This window comes from Anomalospiza imberbis, chromosome 7 (assembly GCF_031753505.1).
Source record: "Anomalospiza imberbis isolate Cuckoo-Finch-1a 21T00152 chromosome 7, ASM3175350v1, whole genome shotgun sequence".
Taxonomy (NCBI): domain Eukaryota; kingdom Metazoa; phylum Chordata; class Aves; order Passeriformes; family Viduidae; genus Anomalospiza; species Anomalospiza imberbis.
The window spans coordinates 369,742-390,523 of NC_089687.1; the positions used below are offsets into that span (position 1 = coordinate 369,742).

Consider the following 20,782-nt stretch of genomic DNA (forward strand, 5'->3'; position numbering starts at 1 on the left):
GATCACACTTACTCTGTATTCAACAGCAGCAGACCATTAAAGCCCTTAATACTTTTATGCATGCATTGTTCACCAGTCTGGTACAACAGTTTAGTGCTGCTCTAGCCGATGAGAGATCAAAATTTTAGCATTTTATAAAAAGCTTACTGTTGCCAGTGGCAGGAGGGAAGAATGGCACTGGAGGCATTCCCAGACTGCCTCTGACACATCCTCTCTGAAGCTTTGTGACAACACTGGGGCAGCTCAAGTCAGTGCTGGAGCTGAGGGTACTGCTCTGCCAGCTGGGCACCAGGGTTAAGTTGCTGCTGAGCAGACAAGCTGATAAACTAAACCAAGTGTGCTACACAAGGTATCAATACTCCAGCATATGTCAGAGGCACCCACAGTTCCAGATAGGCTCTTTTTCAAAGGGAGTTTCTCCTCTGAAGCCTAACAGTACAAAGGAGAAAGGAAAATTAACTTCTGGGTCATCATATGGATAAAGGAGTACAGAGAATTTTGATTAAGGAAATGAGCTAGCTACTTCACCTGAGACAGCAGTGGAATTAAATTTATTCTAGCGTAGGACCTTTAGGAAGTTGACATCTCAGACTTGACTCACTAAAACTAAAATGCTGATAAACAGCAGAAACTCTAAACCTCAGAGTTCTAGGATTAAGTAGGCAAGAGTGACCTATGCAATTGAACACAACACTATGAGAGTTGGAAGAAAACCCCAGTTCTTCCAGCCATTCACAAAACATTGACCAAAATTTTTGTTTCACTTATGCCAAACTTGGGAGTCCGTTCAACAAAAAGTATTGCCTTCAATTTAGAACTGCCACACATTTATCACCTAACTGATCACTAGATGCATGCAAATCAGAATTTCAAAGTTTGTTGCCCAATTACTGGAAGTGCATTTAGTAAGTCTCTTTTCAGGTATCTCCATGAAGTGACATGCCTACACAGAGTACTGAATGTACAGCACTACATATCTGAACTGTAAAGAAATCTCCAAGACTTAATATCAATAGCTGTCATTCAAAAAGATGTTTTAACATGCAATAAAAAATAGGCAGAATGCATTCTTCCCTCCGTTTCCATCTGAAAAACATAGAGATTTGCTCCCTGCTCCCAAACCCTATAAAAGGCATCTCAAAAATAATGTAAAAATTTGTACTTAAACAATAATGAAGGAAAAAAGCGAGGTGCATATTCTCTATTTAAATGATACAGTTCAATACACTTACACAAAAGGAAAAGATTTTGCTGAAGTCCTGAACAAACAATACTTCTACAAAAACAGGTAGAGAAACGCAAGTGTTATCCATCTGAAAGCATATCCCATCATTCTTACTCTGTCACCGATTTACTAAAGAAAAGGTAAAAATTTGCCTATCTCTAAGTGTCACGAACAGCTAGACCAAAGAACAAACTAAAAAACCAGCCGCTGCTGCAAGTGCTTCTGTCTTAGCAAAGACATTAAAATCAGTATATTCCAGTTACTTTTGAAAACTGCATTGATGAGTGGCTTTTCCTGCAAGACCTTTCCTCAGCCCAACCACTGAAAACTAATGTGCTAAGCATGAAATTCACAATGATCCATTTAATCTTGTCAATTCAGCAGCAGTTCATTCCAAATCCAGCAGTATACAGCTCGAACACAGAAATTAGCAATGATTCCACAAACCTACAAGGAGCAGTTGGCAATTAGCTGCCCTACATTCCAAGCCCCCAAAATACCGTGCTGCCCCTACAATTTCTAATAAATTGTTATTTTAGTATGAAAATACTCAATTTACTTTTAACTTGGATAAAAGACTCCCTACAGAACTCAACTAAACGTCTATTCAGGATTCAGAACTCCCCAGGATTCAGAAGTATAGATATGTTTTACTTTTATTTAAAACTTGTTTCAGCAATCCCTAAGATACTTCTACCCATGAGAGTATGGAAGCCTTGTAACATTTTAGAAGTGAAATTCATGTTTTAGGGAAAAAAAAAATCCAACCCTTCTCTAAAACAAACCCATAGAAAACAATCCCCTCCCCAAACACAAAAATAAATAAAAAGAACCACAACAAACCCAAAATACTCAAATCCATCATCAAATTCACTTAAAGACAAAAATACAAAAATATGTTACAGCTTCATTACAATTAGTCTTGGGGTTCTCCTGCATTCAAAAAGGAATTTCTCTGTTAGAATCACAGGATCCCTGAGGCAGGAAAAAGCCCTCCCAGCCCACCAAGTCCCAGCTGTGCCCCATGCCCACCCTGTCCCCAGCCCAGAGCCCTGAGTGCCACCTCCAGGTGACACCTGCAGGGATGGGCACCCCAAACCTCCCTGGGCAGTTCCAAGGCCTGAGCCCCCTTTCCATGGGGAAATTCCTGCTGCTGCCCACCCTGAGCTCCCCTGGGCCAGCCTGAGGCCGTTCCCTCTCCTCCTGTCCTTGTTCCCTGGGAGCAGAGCCCGACCCCCCCCCGGCTGTCCCCTCCTGTCAGGAGTTGTGCAGAGCCACAAGGTCCCCCCTGAGCCTCCTTTTCTCCAGGCGGAACCTCTTTCCAGCTCCCTCAGGAATTCCCCAGGCCCATTCCCTTCCCTGGACACACTCCAGCCCCTCAATCTCTTTCTTATATTGAGGCACCAACACTACCCCCAGAACTGGAGATGCCTCAGCAGTGCCAGCACAGGGGAGGACGGTGCCCTAGTCCTGATGGCCACACAAGTTTTGACACAGGCCAGGTGCCTTTGGCTTTCTTGCCCACCTGGGCTCATATTCGCTTTAAAACAGATCTTGAGCTTTGTCAGAAAAGCACAAAGCTGTAGTGATCTAAATTTCTTCACAGGTTACACCTGTTCTGCTTGTGTTATTTTTATAACACTGTGAGTGAATTGAAATGTTTCTTTCCTAAAAGATAACCAAGGGAGATTGACCCAGCTGTCTGACACCTGACTCAACGAGAGACAGATCAGAGTTTAGAGGACAGCAAAATAGTAAACTGGTAAAATAGTTGCTTTAAACTGATTTGATGTCCTAGGAAAAGGAAACAAATGGAAACTTTATTTAGAAGCAGCTTGTAGCGTTCAAAGGCTAATTAGCTCAAGTTTTCATATAATCATAACTATCGTCTCATGGCTATGGCAGAAAGCTTGAAGTAATTCAATACATTTATCTGTCTTAGAACTACTGTAGTAATTTTAATAGTTTTTATTAAGTTAAAATCTTGCCCAATTTGAAAAGCAATAATAAAGGCTTTTCTTGATTGTGTTTCCACTGCACTGTTTCTGAAGTACTTGGGTCAGGGTGTGGCAGCTCTATTTCACAAACATTGACCTGCTGCACCTCGCAGCAATTCCTGTACCAAAGGAAACAGCAAACAGTGTAGCAGTTTCTGTTCAAGCTTAATAAAGTGAAGAACTTAACTGGAAAATATTCTGTTCTGGGCTTTCTGCCACACAGGAAGGGTGTTGAACATGGCAGTGTCCTTAATTATTATCAACAGAAAAAATACCAGAAAGCAGCAGTTAAATTCTTAATTTTTTCATATTATCACTTCCAAGACTGAATGACAATTTACATCTTCCTCCCCTGACACTCACTTTATTTGTCTGTACATTTCACAGTAAGGCTCCAATTCTGAAGTTTGTGCAATGCTGATGATAAATGACTATTTAATTTTTTTTGGCTTTCATCAGAATTTAGTTATGTAATAGCAACATATTTAACAGTCTTTTCATAAACAGAAATAGGAAGAGGTTTTAACCTCCTTTTCAAAAGAAATAAATATTCCATTATATTTTTTGTCTCTAGGACTAATAAAAAGATACAAACATTGCTTGGGCAGGCAAAGAAACACTAACAAAAGGCTTTAGTACACTCTCATGACTGGAGCTGTTCCCAACAGCACTGCCCTGCCTGCTCACTTGGTGGGATCCAGCACAGCTGGAGCACGGAGCTGTCCTGGGCACGGGATCCCTGCCCGCAGAGCCCAGCTCCGGCACTGCCACTGCAGCTCCCGGGCACGGGATCCCTGCCCGCAGAGCCCAGCTCCGGCACTGCCACTGCAGCTCCCGGGCACGGGATCCCTGCCCGCAGAGCCCAGCTCCGGCACTGCCACTGCAGCTCCCGGGCACGGGATCCCTGCCCGCAGAGCCCAGCTCCGGCACTGCCACTGCAGCTCCCGGGCACGGGATCCCTGCCCGCAGAGCCCAGCTCCGGCACTGCCACTGCAGCTCCCGGGCACGGGATCCCTGCCCGCAGAGCCCAGCTCCGGCACTGCCACTGCAGCTCCCGGGCACGGGATCCCTGCCCGCAGAGCCCAGCTCCGGCACTGCCACTGCAGCTCCCGGGCACGGGATCCCTGCCCGCAGAGCCCAGCTCCGGCACTGCCACTGCAGCTCCCGGGCACGGGATCCCTGCCCGCAGAGCCCAGCTCCGGCACTGCCACTGCAGCTCCCGGGCACGGGATCCCTGCCCGCAGAGCCCAGCTCCGGCACTGCCACTGCAGCTCCCGGGCACGGGATCCCTGCCCGCAGAGCCCAGCTCCGGCACTGCCACTGCAGCTCCCGGGCACGGGATCCCTGCCCGCAGAGCCCAGCTCCGGCACTGCCACTGCAGCTCCCGGGCACGGGATCCCTGCCCGCAGAGCCCAGCTCCGGCACTGCCACTGCAGCTCCCGGGCACGGGATCCCTGCCCGCAGAGCCCAGCTCCGGCACTGCCACTGCAGCTCCCGGGCACGGGATCCCTGCCCGCAGAGCCCAGCTCCGGCACTGCCACTGCAGCTCCCGGGCACGGGATCCCTGCCCGCAGAGCCCAGCTCCGGCACTGCCACTGCAGCTCCCGGGCACGGGATCCCTGCCCGCAGAGCCCAGCTCCGGCACTGCCACTGCAGCTCCCGGGCACGGGATCCCTGCCCGCAGAGCCCAGCTCCGGCACTGCCACTGCAGCTCCCGGGCACGGGATCCCTGCCCGCAGAGCCCAGCTCCGGCACTGCCACTGCAGCTCCCGGGCACGGGATCCCTGCCCGCAGAGCCCAGCTCCGGCACTGCCACTGCAGCTCCCGGGCACGGGATCCCTGCCCGCAGAGCCCAGCTCCGGCACTGCCACTGCAGCTCCCGGGCACGGGATCCCTGCCCGCAGAGCCCAGCTCCGGCACTGCCACTGCAGCTGCTGGGCACGGGATCCCTGCCGCAGAGCCCAGCTCTGGCACTGCCACTGCAGCTCCCGGGCACGGGATCCCTGCCCGCAGAGCCCAGCTCCGGCACTGCCATTGCTCCCCACCTCGGCCACACTGCGAGCACGCTCCTTGTGAGCTGCAGCATAAAATGCAGTGACTTGATGTCACCACCAACGTACTTCAGGCAAATGAGTCCTAATGGCCATTTGTGACAGGCTAAGATGGCACAAGGCAAACCGTTGTTTGGAGAGAGGGGACTGAAGGTATCTGCAACTCTTGGCTGACCTCTCACACTGCAACAGCCTCTGGCAGTGGTATCCTGCACACTGCAAATAAGAATATTAATTTTAAGACTGCTAAGAAATTTTTAGGGTTGCTATTGTCACCTTAAATTACTTTTGAATCTATTAATTTAGGCACGAAAACCAAGATTCAAATTTCATTATCCTGCAGAAAATTTTTGTTTAACAATTAGGTATTATGGGTATGAAAACAGGTGATATCAAGAAGTTATAACCTAATTATCACCTTTAAAAAAATATTAATATGGGACAACATAAGAAATAATATATCATTTGCATTCAGAGCTACCATCTGAATCAAGTTGTGATTCATCTTCAAGGAAGTTCCCAAACAGAGACAGCAAAGCAGATTTATTCTGAGGTTCAGATGTTACAGTTTGTGTATAAAGTCAACAAAGATGATCATTATTTCTCAGTATGATACAAAGAAAGCCAAAGTATCCCTTCTCCCTTTGTGTTCCTTAAATAAAAGAAAAAAACAACAAAAACTTTAACTAGAGTGTTTCCATGTAGAACTGCTATTTTTCCCACTTGAATGACCTTTACAAATTAAGGCTGAATTTGATTGCTAATGCAATTTTATTTTTCCTGTAGAAATGATCACTTTAGATACACACCCATAAATGTGCTGCAGATTTAAAAGGTATTAGTACCTTGGTATTGATAACTGAAAACAAACTCAGAGTTTAAAGACCATTTTTAAATAAAGTATAATTGCCATACCCAATCTGTATGTGCAGGACTCTGCAGCACTGAACACTTGGCTTTGCAGGACTTACAAGGACTGATTCTAATGTTGCATCAATTCTACACTAGATTTTCTCTTTGCCACTAAACCTGCATTTCCAGTCTGACTTATAAGAGCAGCGCAGACATTCCAAGGGATACAGAACACCAGAATGATGCTTCTGTTTAACGCAGGTAACTGAACCCCTTACATTCAGATTCCAAAACCGATACACAAAATAGACTATGGTGGCACTGGGTCACACGCTACAGAAACAAACAGTGCTGGCCGTTGCAGCAATGCAGTAAGACACAGCGGTTACTCCACACGCACTCTCAACTGACAAACTGCTGAAAATGAGGCAGATACCTGTTCCTTTACAGAAGCTAAAATGGTCGTGGCAGTAGTCTCTGGTTCCATGCCTGGGCCTGTGGAAGCCTCGTGTGCTGTCTGCGGCAGCCCCTCCTCCACCATTGGGCTCTGCTCAGGGGCTGGCATCTTGCCTGCAATAACAAGATTTTAATATAGTTTACATTTTCAGACAGTGATGTTCAAAATCCAAGTTTTCAGAATTATGAATTATAGTCATTTTTTTCTAGAAGCTTTCCAAACTTAACTAAATTAGCAGAGAACTCTGCATTACTCAATCTATGCTGTATGACTGCGTTTCACCTTCACAAATGGAGACCAGAATCACCTACACAACTCAAGGGTTGGGCAGGAGCAAACAGCCTGCATGATGCTTCAAGATTATTTTTAAAAACACTATTTTGTGGTGGTTAATAAAACTAGCACAATTCAAGATGCATGAAAAATACTAGTGTTAACTATTAAGCACACCCGGGATCAGTGCAAGTTTACCACATGCAGTTTTCAGCACAGAAGAATGACACATAACAGCAGAATGCTCTGCTGTCAAGAACAAACTACGGAAGAGACTAATTATGGTAATAAAAGCTTAATGGGAGCAACGCTTCTAATGCTCTTTTTGCAAAAGAGGAAATTAAAAGGCTAAAGTTAAAGCAATTGCCCTGGGCTATGGATAGTGTGGAAAGGACTGACAGGATTAGCGTCCAATAATCCCAAGCTGTGTTATTGCAGAGGCAGCACACTAACAATTCCAATCCATGGAAAAGAGCAATTAATTTGTTCAATTATCAAAGTCACTATTAACCAATATTACAGAGATAGTTATGAAGTGTGTTTAACGCTTTGAAAACAGCAAGTGGCATTCACAAAGCTTCTACACAGATACCACGCTTTAATTTCCTTCAGAAAATAAAGCTTGTGAGGTCTAATGTTAGAAGTAATCCATATTTCATTTCAGATTCTCAGAACAAACTCATCCAATATTCCTAGGGCAGACAAACAGGAACAGATTCCTCCCCAGTTCCGTTCATTACTCAATGGGTGAGGAGATGGTTAGGCTGCAAATGGGCTCCAAGGCCAGGACAGGACTCATGAGACCCCTCAGTGTGGAGCTGTATTAGCCATGAGCACCTGAATGAGCACAGAGCAATGCACAGGATCAGTGCACACCTGTGCTGCAGAGCTGCATGTTTCTGACAGGGTTGAAAGGAAACTTGAGTTGACCCTGGATGGATCTCTCCTGGGATCGCTGGCCTCTTGCGAGGTTTTTCCCTCACCCTGTACGCAGAGCCCAGGCAAAGGCAAAGCCCTGTGCTGTCTGTCAGAAGAGGGCTGCGCTGCTGATGGAGAGGTGATGGTGTAAGAACAAGAGCTTTTGTTCTGCTCTGTGTACAGCAGCACATGGGCTGTGAGAAGAATGGCTCCTCTTCAGGCCCATGAGCTCTTCTGGCGCTAACATGGGGTCTTTATTAACCACCTTGCTCCAGTCTGCTAAAGGAGCTCATGACACAGTTCATGTGCAGTTTCACATCAGCCACGGAGGGAATCAAAGAGTTTTGGGGAACATCAGGTGAGATGAGTGACAAGAGGCTGTGGAGCAGTCATAGGGACAACCTGTGGTGCAGAAGCCTGGTCACCCACCAGCTTCCACCACTGCAAATGGAGAAAGAAAAGCTGCTTCCCAAACACAAGGAGCCCAACTCAGCAAGGCAGGACTTTTCCCCTCAGCACCTTGCAGGTGAAGCACAGGGAGGCTGCCCTGCACATACCCTGAAATGAGCCTGTATGAACAGCCCATTCTTACCATGCACCCACACCACACTTACCTTCTGGAACAAGGAAAAAGAAACTGCACAAAGGTTTCTGCTGTCATGACTGCACAAGGACACCTGATACAACATGCTAGCCCAGCCACACCAAGAGCCACTCTACTGCCTTCTCCCCTTCCCACAGACATGGTGTTCCCCTCACCTTCTCTCCCCACAGACATGGTGTTCCCCTCACCTTCTCTCCCCACAGATGCGGGTCTCTCTCACCTTCTCTCCCCACAGATGCGGGTCTCTCTCACCTTCTCTCCCCACAGACCCGGGTCTCTCTCACCTTCTCTCCCCACAGACGCGGTGTTCCCCTCACCTTCTCTCCCCCCAGACCCGGGTCTCCCCTCACCTTCTCTCCCCACAGACGCGGTGTTCCCCTCACCTTCTCTCCCCCCAGACCCGGGTCTCCCCTCACCTTCTCTCCCCACAGACGCGGTGTTCTCCTCACCTTCTCTCCCCACAGACGCGGTGTTCCCCTCACCTTCTCTCCCCACAGACGCGGGTCTCCCTCACCTTCTCTCCCCACAGACATGGTGTTCCCCTCACCTTCTCTCCCCACAGACCCGGGTCTCTCTCACCTTCTCTCCCCACAGACATGGTGTTCCCCTCACCTTCTCTCCCCCCAGACCCGGGTCTCTCTCACCTTCTCTCCCCACAGACACGGGTCTCCCCTCACCTTCTCTCCCCCCAGATGCGGGTCTCCCCTCACCTTCTCTCCCCACAGACCCGGGTCTCTCTCACCTTCTCTCCCCACAGACACGGTGTTCCCCTCACCTTCTCTCCCCACAGACATGGTGTTCCCCTCACCTTCTCTCCCCACAGACGCGGTGTTCCCCTCACCTTCTCTCCCCACAGACATGGTGTTCCCCTCACCTTCTCTCCCCACACACGCGGTGTTCCCCTCACCTTCTCTCCCCACAGACGCGGTGTTCCCCTCACCTTCTCTCCCCACACACGCGGTGTTCCCCTCACCTTCTCTCCCCACAGACGCGGTGTTCCCCTCACCTTCTCTCCCCACACACGCGGTGTTCCCCTCACCTTCTCTCCCCACAGACGCGGTGTTCCCCTCACCTTCTCTCCCCCCAGACATGGGTCTCCCCTCACCTTCTCTCCCCACAGATGCGGGTCTCTCTCACCTTCTCTCCCCACAGACACGGGTCTCCCCTCACCTTCTCTCCCCCCAGATGCGGGTCTCCCCTCACCTTCTCTCCCCACAGATGCGGGTCTCTCTCACCTTCTCTCCCCACAGACATGGTGTTCCCCTCATCTTCTCTCCCCCCAGACCCGGGTCTCCCTCACCTTCTCTCCCCACAGACACGGGTCTCCCCTCACCTTCTCTCCCCCAAGACGCGGGTCTCTCTCACCTTCTCTCCCCCCAGACACGGGTCTCCCCTCACCTTCTCTCCCCCCAGACCCGGGTCTCCCTCACCTTCTCTCCCCCCAGACGCGGGTCTCCCCTCCCCACAGACATGGCACTGTGAGCACCACACCGGGCTGTCCTCCTCATGGCCAAGTTCCAGGGCGCACGGTGAGCATTCCCTCCTGCCCTGCACAGTCAGAGCACCCTGGGCAGGGCACGGCCTCCGTGCTCACCCACGGCGGCTCCCACAGGGATTGCCCGTGCTCAGCCCAGCTCCGGCCCGCGGGTGTGCGGGGCTGCGGGAGACCTCCGCCAACTGCAACAGAACTCGCTCTCCACAAATAAAGCGACATTAAATGCTGCTTGACTTCCAAGGTGCCACAAATGAATAACCAGACATATCTGGCCATTTTTGAAACACTATTTTTATTGGTTTCAGCTTGCAGATACAAAGGCTGCCACACCGAGCCTGTCACAAGCTGCTTGTCAGCTGGGCGCACAACTAAATCTTCAAGGACTGTTTCTACAGAGCCCATTAAACAGCAATTAAGCAACCAGAATAAAAAACTACCTCTAATAGTTGTATAATAGGATTTTGAAAAGTCAAATGTGCAACTTTATGGTTTTAGAAAATAGAAATGGTTTCTTCAAAGTTTTACTTCTGAAAATCAACTCTTTAGTCAAGCAGTAAGAACCCAAAGCACAGAACACATGCCACAATTCCATGTGTCATATCTGATTTTTTATATCGCTTACCATAGTTCTTTTATGACTATAACTCAGTGTTTCAGGTTTCTAAATTATCTGATAAATTTGCAAGCATATCAAGTAATAAAACTACCCAATTGAGCCTTTCCTTCATTTAGAAACATCTGCTCAGCAATCTAAAGGATAAGTCTCAAAAACTCTCAAGTTACACATGCGCTTCTCTCAGAAGGGGCTGCTTGCTGGTCCATATATCCCACTGTGTCTCCAACTGAATGTAACAGGGCAGTGCCTGCTGTAGTTTGGGACTTTCAGGAGAGAATTAGAAAATACAGCAGTGAAACAATCTCAATTTGTCTTTTCCATAGTTTTCTCTCTCTTCTCACCCCAACACTGTGAATAACTTCTCAACCCGTCTGTAGTAGATTTCTGTAGCAAACCAGTCCAGAAAACATCCCTCTGAGCTGGCTGGAAGGTGTGCTAATTCATTGGAACAGAAAATATACCCAGTATTGAGTACCTAATAAAAACAGCCAGATAAAACCCAATCAAATTAATTATTAGTGAAGGTGTCAGTGTTAAATGTACATCTATCTCAGTGTTCAGAGATGTAATCACAGACCCACACCCTTTCACATAGGCAGTTGTTGCAACTGATGTTCCTTCAATTAACACATTTCTTGGCAAAGTTACCTATTTTCTAATCTGGATTCCAACATTAAATAACTGTTGGCTCTGATCCTACAAACACTTAGGTACACACTTGAGCTAATAAACGACTCTGCTCATCCCCTCCTGCCAGGCCCCTGGGCTCGGGTGACAGCACAGGAGAGTAAGGGAGCAGGAGAAGCTCTCCAGGGCCCAGTCACCACCCCACAGCTCTGTCTAGGGATGCTGCTTAAGGACACGAACTCACAAAGTCGAGGCAGGCTCTCATCTTCACCTTATGGGAATGGGAAATAGCAAGAGTAGGTTTTGTGAGAGCCTTGAAATCTGCTATGAGTGAGAAGTTGAGAGGAGTTAATACAAACCCCTCTTTCTTCCCTACACACGACTGGGATTTATCCACTCAAAATACTCCCTGGACTTGTGCTACCACTCATTTGGGGATAGATAACTGATTCATTATTGGAAAACTAGCAACCGGATTTCATACCTCAAAAAAATTAAGTTCACAGTTATTTTGCCTGTCATGGCCGAGCAGTCAGACATCACCCGGAACAGGAGACTGCTCCCACACTTTTCCCAGGCTGTCCAAACCCTCGTCCCCCACAGCCCCATGCTGCAGTTTCCTAGGTCCTGCCCTGGGCTGCTCTCGGCAAGCCCTGGGCACCGACGGATCAGGCAGTTCAACAGGTACCATCAGAAATGCACCTTAATGCCTCCCTGCATTCCAGTTCTTTTAATTCTCAAACTGCCCCTGCACACTGAAGATCTAGGATCTCTGCAGCCACGATGAAAGTTCAGAAAATGTATTTTACTGTTTATAGATCTGTTCAGTGCATTTCAGCACACCTGACTACATCTTAACATCACTGAACATCAGAGTTTACACACTAAATTCTCTGCTATTGCAAAGAATACACAAGAACTGAAAGCTTTAAATGCTCTGGAATGATCTTTTGGTGGATGTTGCAGAACTAAGACTTGTGCATGGTGAAAATGGCTCTAATGGAGCTCAAGAGTATAATGTGAGAAGCTTGGAAACATGGAGGACAGTGAGAATTTGCTGTGCATTTCAGTCTCTGATAAAAAATAATGTCTTTCAATCACTTAGATAATTTTTCAGGAAAATACTTAAATAGTTCATCTTGTAGCATACGTCCAAGAAAATTCTTAACACCTATTCTGAATTTTCAAATTCTCTATTCAGAAGTAAAGGCCAAAAGCAGTGATAACCTCACCCCAGGCTGGCATGTCCAGATCAAGCGTGCAAGAAAGACAAAGCTGCTCAATTTGAAGCCTTCACTTTGAAATACCCTAAAATAATTTTGAGAACAGTGGTTTTCCCAGCCTCTCTGCTGTAGAGACTCACTCAAATGGCCTTATGAAACCACACAATAAATCAAAGCAGAGCAAACCAAGCCACCATAAAGACAGCTTTCCATCCAGGGAGGGTTTGGCAGGGACCACCACATTGGGCAATTGTGGGATTTGCTTAAGCAAAGCCCACCTAAACAGCCCCATAACTACCCCTTCAGAGGACAGTGCTGCCTCCACTGTGCACCCCCTGCTCTGCTCATGTGGCTCACACAAGCACCAGCTCCTAAAGCCTCCCAGCCCTTCTCCTTCCACAGACCCCTGCACTGGGCTGGGCAGAGTCACCCGGTGGCTCCAGCAGCAGGCCAGCGGGGCTCTCACGCTGCTCTCAGCACACAGGGCAGGAACCTGGGAAATACCTTCTTTTGTGTCTGACTCACTGGTCAAACACTGCAAAGCCAGCAGTTCAGGGAGATCATCTGACACAGCCATGCTTTTGGGGACCAGATGGGGCTGTCTCTTCCTGAGCCAGCTGATCTTGCAGCCAAGTAATCACTGACACAAGAAAGCAAGAACGCACTACCGAGAAACAGAGAAGAAATGTGAGAAATCACAAAACCAACTGTAGTAAACCATACTTTAAGTTTTCATTGTCATTAGTCTCTACTCCCCAGTTTTCAGAGCTCCTCCTGTAATTTTCTTAGACATACCCAGACAGCTTTGCCAGTACTGAATAATCCCACTTCTTTTAGTGCAAGGCCCAAGAAAAAGCCAGACCTTTTGAGGATTGATGCCAGACAGAAGTGGTGCTTTTTCACAACCTCGTAATCCCTTCCCTTTTTATTCCTCCTGCCTTCCTTACATTGGTTATTCTTCCAAATTTGCTTCTTACCTATATTCCTTGTTTCTGAGCCTCCCACTGCTGACCTGCAGCCAGCAAGAACAGTCACCAGCACAATTCATGCTGAAGAGGTAATACAGCTCTTACCAACTCTGCCAGCTAGGACATGATAATAATAATAATAATAATGGATAATAATAATAATGTATTTATTTCATGAGGGCAACATGAGAAAAACAATGGGCTACCTCTCGTCACTGAAAATCCTCATATTTATCTAGCTTCAAGGTTAACTCAAGCAACGACAGTAAATTACCAATGATATTAGACAAATACTCATTAGTACAGAGGGGAAAAGTTCCTATAAGCTAAAATCAACTTGCTGGAACACTAACATTATTTACTACATGACAAGGTTATTCTTGTATATCTACACTTAGAGCAACAAGGCAAATCTCAGCTCTTGTTCAAAGACTCTGCTCATCCTTTACAGTGTGCATGAGAAGTCAAAACTTGAACAAGATGCACTACATTTCTAGTTTTTACAGGAAGATATCATTAAAATTGATCTGTTTTCAGGTTCCTTCACAGAGCTGTCAGAACACTTCCAGGTAGGAGCAGCTCCCCTTGGTTCCGCCCTGCTGCAAGGCCAGAGCAGGGATTCACATGCTCAAGCTTCCTGCAACCAAGTGACTGAACCACGCTCCGCGTTGTCTGCCAGCCTGCAGAATGTCTTTGGATGGAGTGGCAGCAGATGACAACTTACCCACTTGCAAAGATGATGCAAGCAACTAAAAATGGCTTCTGTGAAAGATGGCTCCAGTGTTTACATAAAAGACAGGGTTTGAAATTTCCAGACGCAGTAGGGGAACATACTCCAAGCATCAGCTGCAGGCTAGCCACGGTGCTCAGAGATACGTTATCCTTATGGACATTAGTAGTGCACAAGTTCATGCGGACTTCAGGATGAAACCAAGAAAATAAACACGTTATCTGATGAAAACATGGAAGAAAGTAACTTCAGTAGTGGCAGGATAAAAACCACCTGCGCAGCTGTGCAGACTGAGTCCCATAGTCAAAAAGGAAACCTACACACGACTGACCTGTTGCCTGAGAAATGTGGGAGATGTGCTTAATTGATTTACCACTAAATTTAGCCTCTGCCTAATCCCTTTTTCTTTACAAGACCTACTTTTCCTTTTTTTTTTTGTTTTTTACTTAAATATATGCAGATTCAAAAACCATTTGGCACTATGTCTTAATTAAAATCTTAAAATGTACATTACCCTAGCTTTTTGATAAACATATTTTTGTTACAGTTCCTAGGAAAAGACAGTTTTTTGAGTTTTTTTGGCTGACGGCTATATACTTTAACTCCACTCCAGTGAGCAGGCAAGATTCTACATCCACAAATATCTAGTTGTAACATGCTCACGAGACTAATATCTTTTATAGCTTTCAAACTAACCATTCACCAGAAGGTATCAGACATGTACAGCAAGACAACCATTTTGAATAAAGACATATTTATAGCCACGTCCTTCAAGGCCTGAGGCACTGTCTGTAGCTCACCTGAAAAGAAGCCTCTTTGTCATCTGAAGGATGTCTGGAGAGCATTTACACTTGGCAAACGTATGAAGTATGAGAAGCTAAATGGCAATAAATAGAGTTCTCGGTAGTTTAAGTCAACAAGGCTCCATGGCTTGTAGGAAAAAAGAGACCCCAAATCTGAACCTTCCCTTTGGGCCATCCCATGCCTGTGTTGCTCTTTTCTGCTGAGGTATCCAAATCCACTGCCACAGAACACAGCCTCATCAGAGCACAGTGCTCAAAGCCAGCTCTGCAGAATAGCAAACAGACAGCAGATTGATCTCGAGGGATGAAGTTCAGTCTCTCTTCTATCGCAGACTGAGGGGGAGGAGGGACACGCAGCATCACAGAAGGAATTTAGGTTTTCCAAACAGACTGTCAGGTGGCAAGGACATTCATCAATTACTCATTCAACCATGCACAGAAGGATAAATTCTCAGTTTGGTCTTGGAATAGATGCAATTAATGTGGGTATGAAGTCCTTCAGAATGAATTTCACAGAACAACATAACTTGCAGACTGACAGCTGAGAACCTGCAGCACAGGTGTGCTGTGCTGACAGCACTGCTGCCCTGTGCCCAGCTCCAAACCCATACCTGCTCCATCTCCCACCTGAAAACTACAAACAAGCAAATGGCAATTAAAATGAGAATGGCTGTAAGTACAGATATGACCACTACCAACCACAACAATGGCTGCAGCTGCTGTTCAATTTCTACTTGTATTTTCTCCTAGCAAAATTATTGCTGAAGTGTGACTATGTTACTGCTAGAGAGAATGCTCACTACCTGCAGGGAGACATGCCTCAGCTGGAAGGATTAGCAGCCCAAATATATGTTATATGCCTTTATAAAAGTATGCTTCTCAATTTTGTCATATAGTATATTTGAAAAAAAATTATTATACAGAAAATTTTCTCAATGATAACAATTATCAGCTACAATCCCCAGTACAAAAGACAGCTGGAGAGTCACAGCCTTCCACAGCTCCCCCCGTTTGGACAATGCCAGTTTTTGAGCGACGTGGCGTCACATGTATCCCTGAGATGGTCTGGAGCTGTTCACTACCAACGCCGGTCATAGCCTGCCTTTAGAAACCAAGCAGCTGCGAGCAGCGCCTCCCCTTGCACAGCTGTGTGCTCACTGGCACCACAGCCCCCACATCTGCAGGGACAGCCGTGCCTCAGCAGCTCAGCCGCCTTTGGCAGGGACAGCAACCCGACCGTGCCCCTGCAAGACTGAAAAACTGCTTTTGTTGAGGATGCTGAAACCCTGCTTTTATTCGGGATACATTTAGGAATTCTTCAGTGCTACCAGTGGATGCTCCTGCCCAAATGACTGCTACAGAAATGTCAAGTTCTTGCATACCATAAACATAAATTGAGGAATACCACTGTTTTCCAGTAAACATGGCTTCTGATTAGCAAAAGATTTTACTAAAATGAAGTTCCATCAATTACTAAACTGCAGTTTACTCTTCCTTTTGCCCTGAAATAGAACTGCACAGCAAAACTCTGTTTGCTGCCAAGAACACTTCCTGCAAACTTTTACATTTAAGCAAATGAAACTGTCTCCTCTTCTGTTCTCCAAGCTAGAAGGTAAAAAAAACCAAAAAACTTGAATGTAGAAGCAAAATATAAGAATTAGACAACAAGCATCTGTGTTTTCAGGCCACAATTACCAATACTTCCAACAGTTCTCCAATATCCCAAAGATTAGTTTTATTTTTCCAAGGTGTATTTGATTTTGTTCACCCCTCAAAACTGAAAGTACTGCAGTAGGATTACACATAACTCTACTCTATAGATAATTTAGTATTTCTACTAATACTTTATGAAGAGATGAAGAGTTGTGAACACCAAAATTTACAAATGATATCACAGTTAGAGGAGATCAAGGACAACTGAGTAATTTGAGGAAAACCACAAAGAAAGACGAATGTGCCGATGTTGATAAACACAAAATCACACAAACTCTTCCCATCCAAGTGACCCATATGCCTTCCTGTAGCAGGGGTAGGTGACAGAAACACAGCTACAAAATTAGGCAGACTCAGGTTAAAGTGTCTGGCTAGGCAGGGACACCTTTTGCAGAAGTGCCAGAGGGGGAAAAAGTCAGGTCAATGGTACATTAAATAATGTCAGTAATTGTAACCACACTCCAAAACAGACATCCACAGTGCAAAATGTAGGCAATCCAGCATACAGCAACAAAAAAATTCAGGGAGACAGAAAATTATATATTGAAGGAATGAAGATTAAGTGTGGAAATGGTCAAGAAGCAAAACAAATACTGAATGAAGGCATATGGTTCTTTGCTGATGCTCAGTTAAAACAAGGAGAAACTTTAAGAACAGCATTCACAGGCTTCCTGCTGTGTGGCAGAACTGCATCTTTATGCAGCACTACAAGATCCTAAGAGTGATTTTCTTCTCACAGTGAAAAAGATTTCTTCCTGTAAAATCTGCTAAAGGCATGCAATTTTGTCATGAGATGGCAACATTTTGCATCAAAGTTTACCAGTTGGAGATGCAATTTAGATAGCTTTCCTGCCTCAGTTCCTGAAAGACTGAAAGTATGACTCAAATGTATTTTAAATGCTAACATCAAAGGAATCTCAAATAGTCGTCACAACAACACCAATCTTATTTCTACCTTTTAATTCCCTGCCCTATATTCTAGTCACATGCTAATTCCTGAGCAGGGCAATTAAGCACACCAAAACCAGTAAAAGGCACTAGAATTTCAAGTGTTAGGAAAGAGCCTGGGGTTTTTTTATCAAATCTACCTAATTTTGTTCAACAACAAGAGCACTAGAGAAACACATTTGGTGTAAAGTCTTGACACTGCCGTGTGGCTTTGTGAGACGCACCCAAGAAAGCCCAGGTGAGAGCACTGGGGAAAAGGGAGGCGACCAGAGCACCTCCTTAGGAAGCTGGAGCCAGAGCAGCAGCTCACTGGCATGGAAAGGCAGCTGGGAGTGGGCTCTGTCACAGCTGTGCCCGGGCTCCCTGCGGCAGCAGCAGAGGCATTCCGTAGGGCATGGCTGGGGCAGGGGACACACAAAGCAGGGAGCGGCGGGCCAGCAGGCACAGGCCAGGAACTACAGGAGAACCCAGCTTAAAACAAGCAGCAAGCTCAAAAGCAGCCGACCCCGACACACCAAACGCCGAAGCCTGTTCATCGAGGCCAGCAATAGCCAATTTCGTCTCAGCTCCCACACACAGCCCTGCCTCAGCCACACTCCAGGGGACGCAGCTGACACAGAGAACAAGTCCTGCATCGAAACACATACAGCAAAACAACAGCTCTGAGGAAAACACAAAGCTGGGATGCCTGTAATCCAAGTACCTTCCCGTGGCAAAGAAAAGAGAGGGAAAAGGAACAAAGGTACCTCGCTGATCCCTCCCGCTTCTTTTCCATTTCGCAGTGCATTGAAAATGCACGATCTTCCCAGACCGCTTCGCTGAAGTTTTGTGCACCCAATGTCAAGCTGGATCAATTGAAAAGTCAGAAGAAAGCAACCAAAGCAAAGCAAATTTTATGCAGAAGTTGCCTGTGTTTGGATATAAAGCGGAGACTTTTGGGAAAAGCAGTAATAGCCAAAATACTGAAGTCACTTCAGGAAAGACAAAACAATAATCAAGGATAATATTTAAAAGAGCTACAGCTGCCTTCTTATCAGTATCAGACAACATAAATGACATTAATTATTTAAGTGTTGCTGTCTTCTCTAAATGGAATACAGGGGTTCCTTTTTGCCCTTCCAAATTCAAAGGAACACGATTTTTTAGATCATTTCACATCTACACATAATAGAAAAAATTAAATGTTCACACTTAGGATTTAGATATGCCTGACAATCAATACTGATATATTTAAATAAGCACATCTACCAACAGTGAAGATACAAACTCAACCAGTTATTTTCACTGTGCTGTAACACAAATCCCAAAATGAAGGGCTTAAAAGGCAGTGATCAAAAGCAAAGCCTCTCAGTAACAAGGAGGGAGTTGGAAAATTGCGCAATTTTAAGTCTTAAAAAAAATACAACAATTAATTAGTGTTTTAGGGGATTTCCACTTTCAAACCTGAGGAAGCCTGCTCCTGCTTGCTCTCTGCAAGTCCAGGAGAACATCAATACAACAACTCAGGAAATACACTCCTGGATGACACCAGCAGAAAAGAATGCACTTCCACCACTTGCAAGATCGCTCTTTATTGGTCTTTTATGTAACGCTTAGAGGGTAATTGCAGTTAGGGCATATCTTTCCATTTTTAGAATGCCTCACTTCAGCTCCATAGGAATATACACAATTTCAGATGGCTGCTGTTGAGCTGTCCTTCCCGGGCGCTGCGAGGTGTGGCACAGGCAGCAGCGGAGCGCGCAGGAACGGGCCCCTTTGGCAGGATGCAGCACTGAACCCGGGCCTGTGCGGAAGGGAGGAATCCACCAACACCCCATTTCTGTACTGCACAACTGGGAAATCCTTGGCACACAATCCATTTATGCCGCCTAAAATGAACCACCTCAGTAAGCTGCTCCAAGGCAGCTGCTAGTCATCTTCTCAGCATCACAGACAGAGAATAAATTACAGATAGTAACAATGCATATCCACCTAATAGCATTTCCTTGCCTATTTGTGAGAGACCACTTCAAACCCAAAACATTTAAAATTGAACTTTTCAGCAATAGCACAGGAATTTTATAGAGGTTCAAACTATTGCTTTTTATTCTTTAACTTAATATAATATAGGACATTCTCTATTACTTCCGTTCTCATATGACCTAAGAGGTAAATCTGCAAATACCAGAGCAAATGTGAACATGTCCAGCAAGGAGGGGCAAAAGTAGGCTCAAAAATCTACCTTACACATACTGTGTTTAAAAGAAATGTGTAACACGGCACATCTTTTGTCAAATAAAGCCCAATAAAAACTTGATGAAAAGTGTCATATATATATATATATATATAGTCTGCACATAATTATTAATTCAAATAAGGTTTTTAAAGAAGTTGCTTCTTTAAAATGGCAAATACATTTCATAAGTTGTTTCTCTACAGTAATGCTGCTGGTAAATTCCAAATAACACTCAGCACACATCTCCTGATGAATACTGTCAAAGTCTTTTCTTATATGTTTTAAAAGTAGCCTTCAGCAAGGTTATTAATGCAGACTTCAGATCAGCGCATTCCTGTACAGCAGGGTAAACATGCACACGCATTACCTTGTCTCATTTTTATCTGTTCTTAATACTGATGCTGCTGCTGCCTGTCATCATCCTCTCGGTGGGCCACAGAAAGAATACACCCAGGAATAAGCAAGAAGTCCCTTGTCATTTATGGTTCACCTTAAAAGACAGCATTTACTTACAACTGAACTGACAGAGTACCCTGCCCATGTGTCTTGGGGTGACATCCTGGAGAGCTGCTGTCCTTGGGCACGCGGGGACCCGCGCACAGTTCCCTTGAGGCAGGGCAGCCACCAGCCAAACATAGCACGAGGGCTGAGCAGAACCATGCCAGGGTGATAATCCAGCCCAGAACAAGCCAGGCTTCCTCCCAGGAGTACTGTCCTGCCCACACACTGCTGCTGTGGCCCCGGCGCCAGGGACGGCGGGAGCACTGTGGCACTGCTGGCCCACCTGTGCCTCTGAGGCCAGAAGCAGTGCCAGGGAGCCAGCCCTCATCTTGGTGGAGCCAGTCTGATACTCTTTCAAAACCAAGATCACTACCATCACTACCCTTGTCCTGCACAGGAATGAGAAACGAAAGAATTTAAAGAAAGGAAAGGCACAGGACAGAGCTCTGACACAAGGCTGGTTACTTGTTCCACACCTTACACCAACAAACACCATGCAGGGGTGGGACAAGTCTTTAGACTCCATTATCCTCAAGTAAGTCTTCCTGAAAGTGCAATTGTTTACT

General features: G+C 46.0%; 1 protein-coding gene across 10 annotated transcripts in view; it reads right to left on the minus strand.

Annotated features, from left to right (window-relative positions):
* Positions 1 to 20,782, minus strand: part of PKP4 (plakophilin 4) — a 70,232-nt gene that overhangs the window by 36,195 nt on the left and 13,255 nt on the right. For 6 of the 10 annotated variants that reach the window (XM_068195046.1, XM_068195045.1, XM_068195044.1 and 3 more), the window contains exon 2: positions 6,562 to 6,695. In XM_068195046.1, coding sequence (XP_068051147.1) covers positions 6,562 to 6,690 — 129 coding nt within the window. In that variant the 5' untranslated portion in view covers positions 6,691 to 6,695. Of the gene's footprint in view, positions 1 to 147; positions 430 to 6,561; positions 6,699 to 20,782 lie in introns of those variants that run through there. The other 4 variants (XM_068195049.1, XM_068195050.1, XM_068195047.1 and 1 more) reach the window with 2 other exon arrangements.